The sequence below is a fragment of the Haliotis cracherodii genome, unplaced genomic scaffold (assembly GCF_022045235.1).
Source record: "Haliotis cracherodii isolate W230 unplaced genomic scaffold, xgHalCrac1.p SCAF_1, whole genome shotgun sequence".
Classification (NCBI taxonomy): domain Eukaryota; kingdom Metazoa; phylum Mollusca; class Gastropoda; order Lepetellida; family Haliotidae; genus Haliotis; species Haliotis cracherodii.
In genome coordinates, this window is record NW_027266264.1 from 47,580,967 (window position 1) to 47,594,118 (window position 13,152).

Here is a 13,152-nt window from a genome sequence, read left to right on the forward strand (position 1 = left end):
TGTGTGTTACTTCCCGTCATGGTGTTGATATTCTCCCTCGTCATATAGAGCAGTGTGATAGACATGTAACCTTCTTATCTACAACGGATTCTGCATAGGATCACCACTTTCAGTACAAGGGATTTCAGTGGTATATGGGATGGACGTGTTCACTGCTGAAGTAATGTCTGTTAAGCTGCCTTTTTTCTTGTTTTATTTGAAATGGTATGTGCAGTGTCACTCGCCGCGTTTTATTGCTTGCAGTATTTAATGGTGAACACATACCGTAGAGTCAAATGACCAGGTTGTTGAGCCCCGTTAACACATTTTACATCCCACTGGAGTAAGCAATCATTATCATATGAACATGTTCTCCTTAAATGCACGCCATGTAAGCATACAAATAGTTGATGAAAAACACTAAAATGTGTTACACACAACCAAAGAATTCAATGATGGTTGGTTGGTTTGTTGTTTAACGCTGCACTCTTCCATCAATATTCCATCTATATGACGGCGGTCTGTAAATAATCGAGTCTGGACCAGAGAATCTATTGATTAATATCATGAGCATCGATCCACGCAATTGGGATCAATGACATGCATCAACCAAGTCAGCGACCCTGACCACCCGATCCCGTTAGTCGCCTTTTACGACAAGCATAGTCGCCTATTACAGCAAGCATGGGTTGCTGAAGACCTATTCTACCCCGGAATCTTCACGGGTAATTAAATGATGAAATATGTATGTGTATATGATTTATAGCTATAACGACATGTATATGCTGTATTTCATGTAACAAATTACTTCTTTGGTAGACACTTTGTGACACATGGAAGTTACACTTTACCCCGACCACGACTACGAACTGTCTATAAATACACCTCACGGAAAAGCCGTGATAACGAAAGTAGAACTAACTGTGTACTCTCGGTTACAGGGTTGAGGGTAAGTAAGTATGAAGTGCCTCACAATGTACACCAATAAGTATCATAAATTGAGGATTTTGTATATGTCTCTTTTCTGTATAGTTGGCCGAAGACCATCTAAATGCCCTAACTGATATATCGGGGCTTCACCTTCCTGGACTAATTGAAGTACAGGATAAATTATGCGTTCGTTTGTTGATTAACACCGCACTCAGCAATGTTCCAGCTATGTGACCAAGGTCTGTAAATAATCGAATCTGGACCAGACAAACCAGTCATTGACAACATGAGCATCGATCTAAGCTATTGGGATACAATGACTCAAATTTAGACTTATGGAATGCATAATGACTTATGGAGTGTTTTATTTGTGATATATTTGTGTGTGTGTCATAAAATCAGTATTTTGTCACCTTATAAAATTCTTGTAAATGTATGTCAGAAAAATACATCTATTGTTTTAATGTATGAATTATCGCATATGATTGCTGTAGAAAAGGTGTACTCTTTGTATTCTATTAGTGTTCTATTTGTGTGTGGCTTAAAATCAGTATTTTGATATCTTATAAAGTTCTTGTAAATGTATGTTAGCCACTGTTTGTGTACAAGTGTATTTGCTCTATCCTACGACACTGCTTTTTTTCGTTTACAGAGTTAACAAACATGGAGGAAAGCAGTGGAAATGTATCCGCTGTACATTTCCGTCACTTTGGACCAGACAATGCCCGTGTTGGTGACAGGAAGTGTTGTGCAGTCGTTGACATATGCACAAACAATGACTTTGCTGACAGGCAACACCATAGTCATGGTAGGTTGAGACACCAGTCATGTTGCTACAATGTATACAAACAACAATACCAACATAAGTTATTTCAGCTACACAATAATGATATTCAAATTGTACTATGCAATTTCAGGACTGTATGAAATTGTACACAATCATGCTTGAAAAGGGAATAAGGATCTGTACAGAAACGTCGCATCATAATAGATTACAGAAGTTGTCCATAAAATATCTTGTTTTTATATTGTTCACAAGATTTTCATTTTTAAATGGTAAATGTTTAAATGTTGAAATCATCTCTTTCCCTAGTGTAACTGATGGCAACTACTTTAAGGACAATTTCATCGCCATGCAGTCTTCCTTTAATAATATGTTCATCAGTGTCTTTTTAGAGTTTATCTTTTCTGTATACTACTGCAACTGACTGAAGCTGGTGACGATATGTGCTTACAAAACATACGTAAAAGGTAACATTATGTAATATTACAGAATGCATGCAGTTGTTTCACCTGCACTGGGAGGACATCGACAGTGGGGGTGAGACATCCAGTATCTCAGTGTCCGAAGCCGAGGCAGACAACAACTCTTCAGTCATAACTTTCGACCATGTCAACAAGCTCCTCAAGGATCAAGCTGCATTACATAACTTCACAAGGAAGATGCTTACAGCACACCGGGTTAAGCTGATCCACGTGGAATATGCTCCACTTGCTATGATGTTCGAGCACTGTGGCGGTTCAGACATGAAAACGCTTTTGAATGAGAGGTTCAAGATTTTTGTAATTGTGAAAGAATTCCTTCTGAAGGCGACAGGATTACAGAGCCTAAAGGGACTGCACATCGGCATACATAAATCGAAAACTGTGTCCATGGAGACAGGTCCCTGGTGTTTCCACAGGGTTGATCAGGACGGTTTTGCGAATAGAAGGCTTACATCAATGAGGTAAGAGAAGGAAGAAACAAATTATCGATATGTGAGTATGTGAGTGAGTGAGTTGGGTACCGACGCTTTCACGGCGTGTCAAGTTAATTTTGGAGGAATCCCAATGTGAGGCAGTTCAACACAGTTTATCACCCATGAGCATGAGTATAATACTTACAAAACAAGGTTCATAATCAGGACGAATCTTGGAATATACATATTCCTTTCCTGGCAGAAATAAAAGATGCAAATCTTCATGGCGAAGTTGGCATCGAGGAGTTTATCTGGTATTTATATAATGTCAGTATTATCAAGACGTCCGAGGGGAATAGTATTGACGCTACTGTTTCATTCATAAGAACGATGCATGTTGTTTGTAAAAATGAGCCACATTAAATAATGATTACTTGTTTGTGAAAACACCACTCATTTTTTTACTCTGAGTATTTTACCATATCTATCCCCGTGGTCATACACTGATACACATGTTCATTTACACAAGGAACAGGTCGTCTTCAGAAGACGGTGGTATCTCGATCGCGATACCTTCCAGAGTAGAAAAGAGATTTATCAATATAGAAGAAGAACTGTTTAAACAGAGACAGTTCATGGAGTCACAGTTTAACGACCAAGAGAAACAATATGAAACCATACGTGTCTCACTTATGAAAATCTCCCAGGCCTTCCTGAACGACAGAAGACAAGGGCCTGAACGTTTAACCTCAGAACGCCAAGAGGAACAACAAGAACCAAAACCAAATAGAAATCTGATTGACTTTGATTTAGAGCCATATGAAGATGTGTCATCGCTTCATTTGAATATAGCAGCAGCATATCGTCCAAAAATAGAAATACTTAGTGATGATGATGATGATGATGATGATGATGATGATGATGATGGAGTGGAGGAGGAAGAGAGAGGTGACGAAAAGGAGAAAAGGGGACAGGGGGAAATTTCGGTGGCTGAGAAGAAGGCTGAAACAAGCACCAATTGTATTGGGAGTGAAGAGGTAACGGAAGAAAGACAAGGTGAATCAGATGGAGACCTCAGTGACGATGTGTCAGTCGATGAGAAGATGGTATTGCCAAACACATCAGACGTAGCAGCATTTGACCAAAGTAACGAAGGGACAATCAATAGCACACAGATCAACGCAAATAGATGTGAAACCCAACAAAATGTATTTCCTGACCATGGAAGTGACATGTATCCCTCCAGAAACCAACAATATGAAAACTCACACAAGTACAAGAAATCCTACCAAACCTCTGGAGACAGAAGCCAAGCGGTATATGGACCAGATTCCAGTGCGCAATGCGAATCACGTTACAATGGGAAGCAAATCAGCCAACAACCGAAAAGGGAGGCAGCAGCTTCCCCTGATGAAGTATCGAGAATTCTCGATGAACTGCTGTATGACTTCAGCGACATGTCATCACGGCAAAATGCCTATTCTGATATGCAGTCAGATGCAATCAATGTCCAGGTCAGATATACAGAGACACCAAATACGTGGTAAGCGTTTACTCAGATATATTAATACTATCTATCATCAAAGTGACTTTTCTTTGCATTTATATTTATGTTTATTGTAGGCCGCCGTCGAATGGTAGGAGTGTTGCTGTTTTGCGCCAGGCAATAAATACTGACCTCTTTAGGCAACATTGTGTGAAAAGCGGGTGATCTTTGACCGGTAGGGCAGGACACGATTACCCTTTCCGCGAACACCTGGTGTCATCAATGATTTTCAGTAGCCCAAACTTATAATTTTCACTGCTATTTTGCCCTTTACGCCAAATGGAATCTGTTTTTGCGGATAATCTAGACTTGCATTTTTCTTGCATCCGCAATTATATTTACATAGAACTATGGCATATTTTCAGTGCATTAATGTACCATTCTGCTTTATTTGTCAGCAAAGAACCGAAAAAGGAGAAGATCGAAGGAAATCAAGCAAAGGAACAGGCTTTGCGTTTGATGATGGAATGCGCCATCAGCGACAGCCCATACTGGAGCAGAATATGGGAAAGTGTTCAGGGAGCATTGCTAGAAGGTATAGTCATGTTAAGTCTTTGAATGGCATTTAGAAGTGATACATATAAGAAAGAGAGTTTATGGATGTCAGCTTCTTTTAATGGGCAAAACAACGATGCGGGGTATAGCCTTACTCCTTCATTCACCTGAAGCATATTCTCTGAAACGTTGTGTTCCTCATAATAACGAAGTTGACATCCATTAATTCACCTTCCTATAGTCATGTTGATCAAATTGAAATTATGTTTAGTAAACATTCATTTACAGTAAATCAAGGGTTGATATGCAGAGAGTCGTGAAACAAGCTATCATCTTACTCACTTTCTATATGTCGTATTGTCTTCCCCAACAAGGTGGGTACACCATAAGAGTCTGAATTGTTAAACAAATGTAATTGAAACTAAGGATTATATTATAGTACACCATACGTCCATGGAAACAGAAATGTTTCTTATTTGCATTATACAATTCTGTAGTGAAACGATTTTGTAACTAATTTAACTTTCTATGAATAAATTCACTGTGCTCCACATATAGTACACATTTACACATGAATATATTACGGAGAAGGGAATGATTGTTTCAGAGGAAAGTCCTGCTCCAAGACATGATCTGGCTCTCGATACTATCATATGTTTGGACACTTCTGGAAGCATGCGAGGTGAAGCATTTCAAGAAATGAAGAAAATCACTCTTGATTTTATCAATGGTAATTATAAAACATATGACTGTTTTTACGTATTGCAGAGCTACTAGCCTACAATTTTATCAAACATCCCATATTTAGGAACACTTCTTTTTGTTGTATATGTTATACTACTGTAGGTTTTGATTTCATATGACAGATATATAGAGGGTTACGAAACGAGTTTCAAGGTTCCATTCTGAAAACCTTGTCGAGAAGATAACATGGTCAGCTTGATGTCAGTAATAATAGACTGTGACGTCATAACTATTTTGGCACCATTACGTGACAATGGTGTCTGCATTATCTAAACACTAACATTTACACTACGTCAACAATGATGTAGAGCGTATGAATTTTATTGATTATTACGGTTGTATTGAGTATTGATTTTAAATTCTATAAACTAGCTTATAGTGAACTATATTGAGTAAAAATAATTTGCTCACCACCTACGTGCCTGGGACGTCGTGGTCACAAAAATATTTCATGTTCACAGGAATCGAGGACATTGCAGAACAACATGATGTTGAAGAGAATATTGCCCTCGTCACCTTCGGAGGTCGGGCAAAAGTGATCCATCACTTATCCAATGACTATGGAAGCCTCAGAGACGCTTTAGGTATCTGTTGTCCTGTACCTTGACGTACGCGTACATTAGGCGTAATGTCAACTCTTGATCAAATATGTATGCTGTACTTTAACATGTTTATGTTTTTAGGTATTTTATATTATCCTGATTAAAACCTTACATGAACTATTCGGGATGGAATCATCAACTGATTTGTCTGCGTTATGTTCTTAGACAAAATCACGCCTGGGGGTCCATCGCCGATCCTTGAAGGTGTTATTGTGTCCATGGCAGCTCTTGCGAAAGGTAGACCATTTCCTTTGTGTTCTTTCTTATTCTGAGTGCTCGGCATTATTGGGTGCGCGGTTTCCTTAGAATGTCCTAACTTCCGTGCTGATTCCTAGACATGTGTTCGTTTGTCATAAGGGCTGACCAATAAAGATGAAGTGATTGCAATTTGCGATGGAGCTGACTGTGTGCCACCGTACCCGACGGGGTTATCAACCATTGAGTTTGTCTAGCCAGGATTCGAGCATGTAAGGAAGATATATGAGTGTTGAAAAGTGATATTTGGTAATTTCTGACTTGGGCGTAAAACGAACATTCCCTCACCCTCATATATTATTATCACATATGACTAAATAGGGGAATAGTTTGATATGGACGCCTTCACTAAAGTCATATGTAATAAGTGATGCAAGGATGTAGGTATATTCGATATTCATTGACTCAATAATATTTATTGTGAAAGGTGGCATCTACAGACTCAACAATCGAATGGAGCTGAGGCCACGAATGATCTTCATGTCTGACGGCCAGCCAACAACTGAGATGCCGGAATCTGCCAGAGACAGCCACTTGCTCAGTAGTCAGGTGATAGACCGACATTTTAGGATTGTAACGATTCTTTCTTCAATAACATCATGGTGAACTATTGTAAATGAATTCCTCATGTGAGAAATCAAATAAATGAAGCACAAGCTTGTATGTTCCTGAGTATTATATTATCTATAAACGCTCAGATTGGATTAAATATGTATACGGAACACTAACGTTTTCCATCCTACAGGACCAAATGAGAATTTTACGAGCTTTCCAAGAGATCAGAAGCAGACAACCAAGTGATGATCTTCCTGATGAAATCATTTTTGTTCCAGTGGGACAATTCTGTGATATGGTAAACGTTGCGTTCACTGACCAGTTCTACAAGTTCAATTACATTTACTCACGAGTGTCAGTTAGTCGATATAGAGTATCTAATTAAGTCTACTTCTCCTATCTATCGTTGACACTGCACATCCAACAATACAATATCAAGTATGATGACTTAAGAATTAAGAATTGACTTAAGATGTCAACTTCTGTATTATGAGGAACACAACGTTTCGGAGTATATGCTTACTCTTTTATCACCTGAAGTGTATTACTTCTAAATGTATAAAGATATGATGACTTAATCAAGATATATAAAATCATGTAAAAAGAAACAGTTGTCATATTACCAAGTTCTAGATGAGTGTCTTTATACTGTCCATTTGGTTCCTATTCAAGCGCGCCATTGAAGCCCTGGCGTCAGTTTGTGGTGGCAAAGTGAAAGATGCTACGTCCTTTGCAAAGTTGTCAAACTATCATTACGTGCGCGTAAGTAAAGCACCAATGTACATGTTCATTTTTATCCTTATCGGCAGGTGTTCAGAATTTTTCACTTTTTTCTTTGTTTTTATAATAGCGTCCATAAATTGAGACATTTATTATCAAAACGCAATCGAACAATATTTGAAAGCCTTTTTCTGTGCTGTGCAGTGGGTTCAAACACATATGTGAAATATTGATTTAATTTTGTTCTTACTTTCAGAAAATTGCCGCTCGAGCCATCGAATACGTAAGCCAAAGAGGGAATGAAAGTGACATATTTTTGGCCGGATTGCGTAGTTTGCTAACGGATCTTGGACCCAAGATCGACAAGGCCAGCACGGTCAGTGTCCCTTTCAGGTGCACGTAATGGCTTTATTCAGGTGAACAACTGACTTGCCTCAGCATGGGTTTGTGACAGGTGGCACCGGTGGTTGATGATGATGATGATGATGATGATGATGATGATGATGGAAAGGGTTTTAACACTTTTATTTATGCACTTTTGCAGGTTTCACTTAGGTAACTAGTAAGTAGTAGGATAATATAGTTTTTATCAAATCACGTTCCATAGTAAGCGATGCTATAAGTTGTTTGATCAAGGTTACAACATTCTAGTCCTGAGGTAAAACTTTCGAAATGTTTTAAGGTAGACATGCTGAGGACATTTCCAAATTTGAGGCATCAGTGACAAAAATTAAGTCCGATAGGTGAACATTTGACTTGCATTTGCATGTGTTTGTGACGGGAGCCACCGGTGGGGCCGGACACACTCACCATTTTGCCACATGCTTATGATCTAGTCGAAATCGCACAAGGACTCTATTTTTATCAGATATTCCTTAAGATGAATAGGGATATGATGTTTTTATCTATTTTTATCATTAAGCACTTGATTATATGACGTGTTTCAGACGGAGGTTTACAACCTGATAGTGGCATATATTACGTCAATATCCAACGACATAATGGAGGAGAAGGATTTACCTCCCCTCGGGACAAGGGTGGTGAGAGGTCCAGACTGGCAGTGGGGGAACCAGGATACAGAAGGTCCTGGGACCATCACCAACCACGCCAAAGACAGTAAAAACAATATACTAGTTTCATGATATATTTACAAACTGCGAAACAATATTTTAAATAAAACAATCCTCATTTGTGCAAATATAATCTGATACTGATCATTCCAAGTTTTCATATCAACAGCAACAAGAATATGTGTTGGCTAGGAGTAATGCTGATCAATCAACAGATATCAGAAGTTGATGGTTCCCCTGTTCGTGTCAACCACTATATTGTGGCTTTGGAAACTGAAGCAGCTATAGAGGTCACTCTGACTCATTACATGTTTGACTCAAACGTTGAACTTCTTTTTTTTGTATGTATGGCGTATTTTTCAGGAATAGTTTTGGTGATCTGGGATAATGATCACTCAAACTCCTACAGATATGGCCATGGTGGGAAGTATGACGTCACTGTAGTAGAAGACCAACCTCGGGTTGTCAGTGTCAGTCAAGTGGGTGTGGGGGTTCAAGTTGAAAGAGGTAAGACCTGGCAAGCAACTTGTTTTCCATATCCTCTCTATGTGTTTTTGTTAAATGGGGTTTAACATTGCGCCCAAGATCATGGCACTTATATAGCGACGTGCATGCACGTACGTGTGTGTGGCTGCTTGTACTAGTACAGACTAATCCCGATATTATAGTGATAAGCCCACTGAAATACCATACCGCAGTATAACATGAATACCCTACTCACACACAGTATACTGACTCCGAGCCGACCAGTCCTTGTTTAAGCCCCTTAATGCTCAGCGCCAGGCAGGGTAACAACCATCTTTTAACGTCTTCTGGTATGACGCGGCCGGGGATCAAACCACCGACCTTCCGATCTCCTGGCAGACGCTCTACCACAAGACCACTGAGGCGGTCCCTTTATGTATGAACATTGTGATGTAACGATCTATGTGTTGCTCAATGCACGGTTGAACAGCCACATTAAGAACCATTGTACCTTTTTCCAAATTATGTTATCGTTTACAATTTCTGCTTACACCCACATGCTTCACAAATCAGATATGTTTTGTCTTTATTCCTATCAGGTCCTGCCTGGCATCACCTGTACGGAAACCAGGACGGTGGAATTGGCAGCTATGGCACCATTATTCGCCTTATGCCGGGAAAAGTTAAGGTAAAAGAAACCATTTATCCTTCCAAAACATTAAACAACAACAATAATAATCATAATAATAATAACACACAAAATATCCTTGAAGAGGCTAAAACTTACCACCGTAACCTTTCAATGTGTTTGATACACTACAGAAAAGCTTAATATGATTCTGTACCTCACGAATGGATTTTGAAGTCACTGGAATGTATTGACCTCCCCGAGCGACTACTTGTTTTACCCAAGTCTTTAATGAATTGCTTGAGACGTATTCGCAGGGGCAGGTGGTGACTTCGGATCCTATTTCTATTAGAAAAGGAATATTTCAGGGCGATTCGTTTAGTTCTTTTCTTTTTGTCACTAAATCCTTTAAGCTTTTTGCTTAGCAAAGAGGAAGGCTATCATCCTGGAGCTCCTCAGCACAGATCCCCAACACCCCTTACTCACCTCCTTTACATGGATGACCTTGAACTTATTGCCAGTGGAGGATCCACACTAAGAAAACAGATTCTTCTTGTCGAGTCCTTCTCTAAGGATATCGGCCTTTGAACTCGACAAATGCAACATTCTTCATTTGAAACGTGCCAAGGTAGAAGAGGGAGGATCAGTCAGTTTACTTGGAGGAGGAGTTATTGACCATCTCCAGAATGCCCATTTCAGGGAAAACCTTCGGGCAGAGTACAAATGTAGACATAAGAAAATCTGGAGTTCAGAGCTGAACGCTCATAACAAAGTCAAAGCCACAAATACTTATGCTGTGCCCGTCCTGTAATATTCTTTTGGTGTTGTTGATTGGATGAAACAAGAAATTCAGGGTATGGATACCCTCACACGAAGAATCATGTCAGACAATAAATTCCACCACCCTCGCTCTTCCCTCAATCGCTTATATTAAACAATCATAATGGGAGGACGTGATTTGATAAACGTGGAGGCTCTTCATGATAGAATTGTATTGTGCACTTTTGCACACATTTAATCAAGACTCATGATGAAATCAAGGCATTCCACAGTTTTCTTGAACGAGCCAAAGATGTGGGACATGATCTCAATGTCAGTGTTGATTTGTTCGATGGTTCTGTACTGCTGGACGGTACAGAAATGAGTGTCAACCAAGCGAAGTGCCATATCAAATTGGCCCAGACTCAGTTTTTCAAGGAGAGGCTATCTGAACGACCACTGCATCGGGTTTATGTGCAGTGTTTTGACCAGCAACCCTGCAGAGTCCTTCGCCTGGATGAAGTCGGCTAGCCTGAAAAGTGAAACAGAAGGCTTTCTGTTTGCTGCTCAGGACCAGTCATTTCCCACTCGAAACCGTCAATGTGTGATTTTGCATCAAAATGTGAATATGTAATGTAGATTATGCAATGAATTTAATGAGACTGTCGAACACATTTTCAATGGATGCTCAGCTTTGGCACACAGTATCTTAAGCGACATGATGGTGTAGCTCGATCATTTTATTACCGTCTTCGCAATGCTTGTGGTTTTGACACAGAGGTCCATCCATTGTACGATGTAGTGGGCGTCATGGAAAATGATGAATACAAAATTCTTTGGAATAGGCCCGTTTACAGCCTAAGACGTATCCGGTCCAACAATCCTGATCTTGTCCTGTTTGATAAATCCAATGAAATCATTTATATCATTAACTTTTCTGTCCCTTTTGACACTAATGTGATTGACAAGATCCAGGAAAAACATGGCAAATATGTTGACCTCGCATTTGTAATGTCACGTTTGCATCCCAAGTACCAAGTTGTCCGACTCCCCATTGTTCTCGATGCCTTAGGTTTGGTACCTCCCAATCTGTTGACTGACATTGGGAGTGTACCCGGGTTTGCTACCAGGAATACAGCCCTTCTGACAATCTGGGTAATGCAGAAGGCTGCAATGTTGGGGAGTCTTCACATTCTCCTAAAAGTTCTGGGTGGGTTTGACTAGGCAGCGCTTCCTGGGAAAAGTCCCATTCGCTGTCTAAACTGCGTGTTGAGGGGGCAAGGGCCCTGAGCTGACGATGAGCCTAACCAGCCTGACTGTGCCAGGATCACCCAAACACTCTTTGCTGCATTTTTTATTTTAATCTGTAAATAATAATAATAATAACAATAATAATGATAACAATAACAATAAGAGGTCAAATCTGTTAAACCAACTTGGCTGCCATGTGTGCCTGAGCAGAACAATTCAATCACTATGACATATAATTAAGTAGTACATAATTGCTACAGGTTCGATGGCAGAATGGTGAAATCCACGAATACAGATATGGAATGTGTGGTCTGGTCGATGTATCTTTTCGGTAAGTTTCTCTAGGACTACACACATCGGTGTGATGAGAAAAACGAGAGTGACTCAGAGGTATTCATATTTGTATCTCTCTCACATGAAAAGGGAACAAAACTGTGGATTTCGGGAGCGCCTGTAAGATAGCAGAGTCACTCAGAAATATCGGTGCCTTGTGGGTATTCAGTTTTAGAAATGGAGGGCGTTCAATGCGAAATCAAATTAGCAGCCCCATTATGAAGCGTGTCTTTAAAATTGAGTCTTCTGTGTAGTCCAGCGCCATGATTACAAACGTCCTTTGATACTGCACCTTCTTAAAATAATCTGTATTCCATGTCGGAATATTATTATTGTTTTCTAGAGACCCAATTGCGTGTATCCTAGAAACAACTGCCAAGACAATTCCTCACATGGATACCGTTCAAGGTAGATATTTCTATATCTATGTGCATTGTCATGTCTTTGTCCCTTACATTGATGTAATAAAGATTTTTCGACGTTATATTCAATCCCTTGAACAATTTCACGTGTTTGCCATTGGTTTTGGTCTTGATTAATAAACAATTAAAGTAACTAGGCAGCTAGTTATACGAAAACATTATTATATTATAATAACTATCTTATTATCAGACAGTGCAAATGTCCAGCCAACTAAAGATGGAGACAGACCCTATGTGTGGCAGAGAAAGGACGAGCAGAATGGCTGGGAACAATATTCTGAAACCAATGATGCCAAGATGAAGAAAGCGTATGGGAAATATCCACAGGGTTCATGCCTGGTACAAAGAAATGAACAGAAGTATGTGATATACATTATGTCACCGTAAGATACCGCCAATACTTGACGGGACACAGCTCATCCACTGGCTGAGACGACGCAATTCGCTGTTCACGCCAGAAACCTGTGATTGTGGGTTAGAATCCCAGGTCGCCCCGATTATGTTTCGTGGTTTGTCAGCACCATACCTGTGGGTTTCCCCAAGGTGGAAACCTGCATTCATCACGTCGGGCCTTCCTCCCACACTATGCTGACACGCTGTGATATAGCTGTAATACTGCTCAAAGCGACGTTAAACCCAACTTACCCACTAATTATTTGCCTTGAGATTGATTTCATTTTAACTGTAGTAGCGTAACTCCCATTCTCTCTACATATATG

General features: G+C 39.8%; 1 protein-coding gene across 3 annotated transcripts in view; it reads left to right on the forward strand.

The window, feature by feature from the left end:
- Positions 1–13,152, forward strand: part of LOC139478618 (uncharacterized) — a 28,429-nt gene that overhangs the window by 14,050 nt on the left and 1,227 nt on the right. Inside the window, exons 1-18 of one of the 3 annotated variants that reach the window (XM_071261182.1) lie at positions 30–160; positions 1,562–1,717; positions 2,183–2,636; positions 3,118–4,131; positions 4,533–4,669; positions 5,237–5,359; positions 5,835–5,957; positions 6,141–6,212; positions 6,658–6,779; positions 6,976–7,083; positions 7,458–7,547; positions 7,762–7,881; positions 8,453–8,621; positions 8,939–9,082; positions 9,640–9,728; positions 11,939–12,009; positions 12,355–12,419; positions 12,624–12,792. In XM_071261182.1, the coding sequence (XP_071117283.1) occupies positions 1,573–1,717; positions 2,183–2,636; positions 3,118–4,131; positions 4,533–4,669; positions 5,237–5,359; positions 5,835–5,957; positions 6,141–6,212; positions 6,658–6,779; positions 6,976–7,083; positions 7,458–7,547; positions 7,762–7,881; positions 8,453–8,621; positions 8,939–9,082; positions 9,640–9,728; positions 11,939–12,009; positions 12,355–12,419; positions 12,624–12,792 (3,215 nt within the window). In that variant the 5' untranslated portion in view covers positions 30–160; positions 1,562–1,572. Of the gene's footprint in view, positions 1–29; positions 161–1,117; positions 1,149–1,561; positions 1,718–2,182; positions 2,637–3,117; positions 4,132–4,532; positions 4,670–5,236; positions 5,360–5,834; positions 5,958–6,140; positions 6,213–6,657; positions 6,780–6,975; positions 7,084–7,457; positions 7,548–7,761; positions 7,882–8,452; positions 8,622–8,938; positions 9,083–9,639; positions 9,729–11,938; positions 12,010–12,354; positions 12,420–12,623; positions 12,793–13,152 lie in introns of those variants that run through there. The other 2 variants (XM_071261172.1, XM_071261190.1) reach the window with 2 other exon arrangements.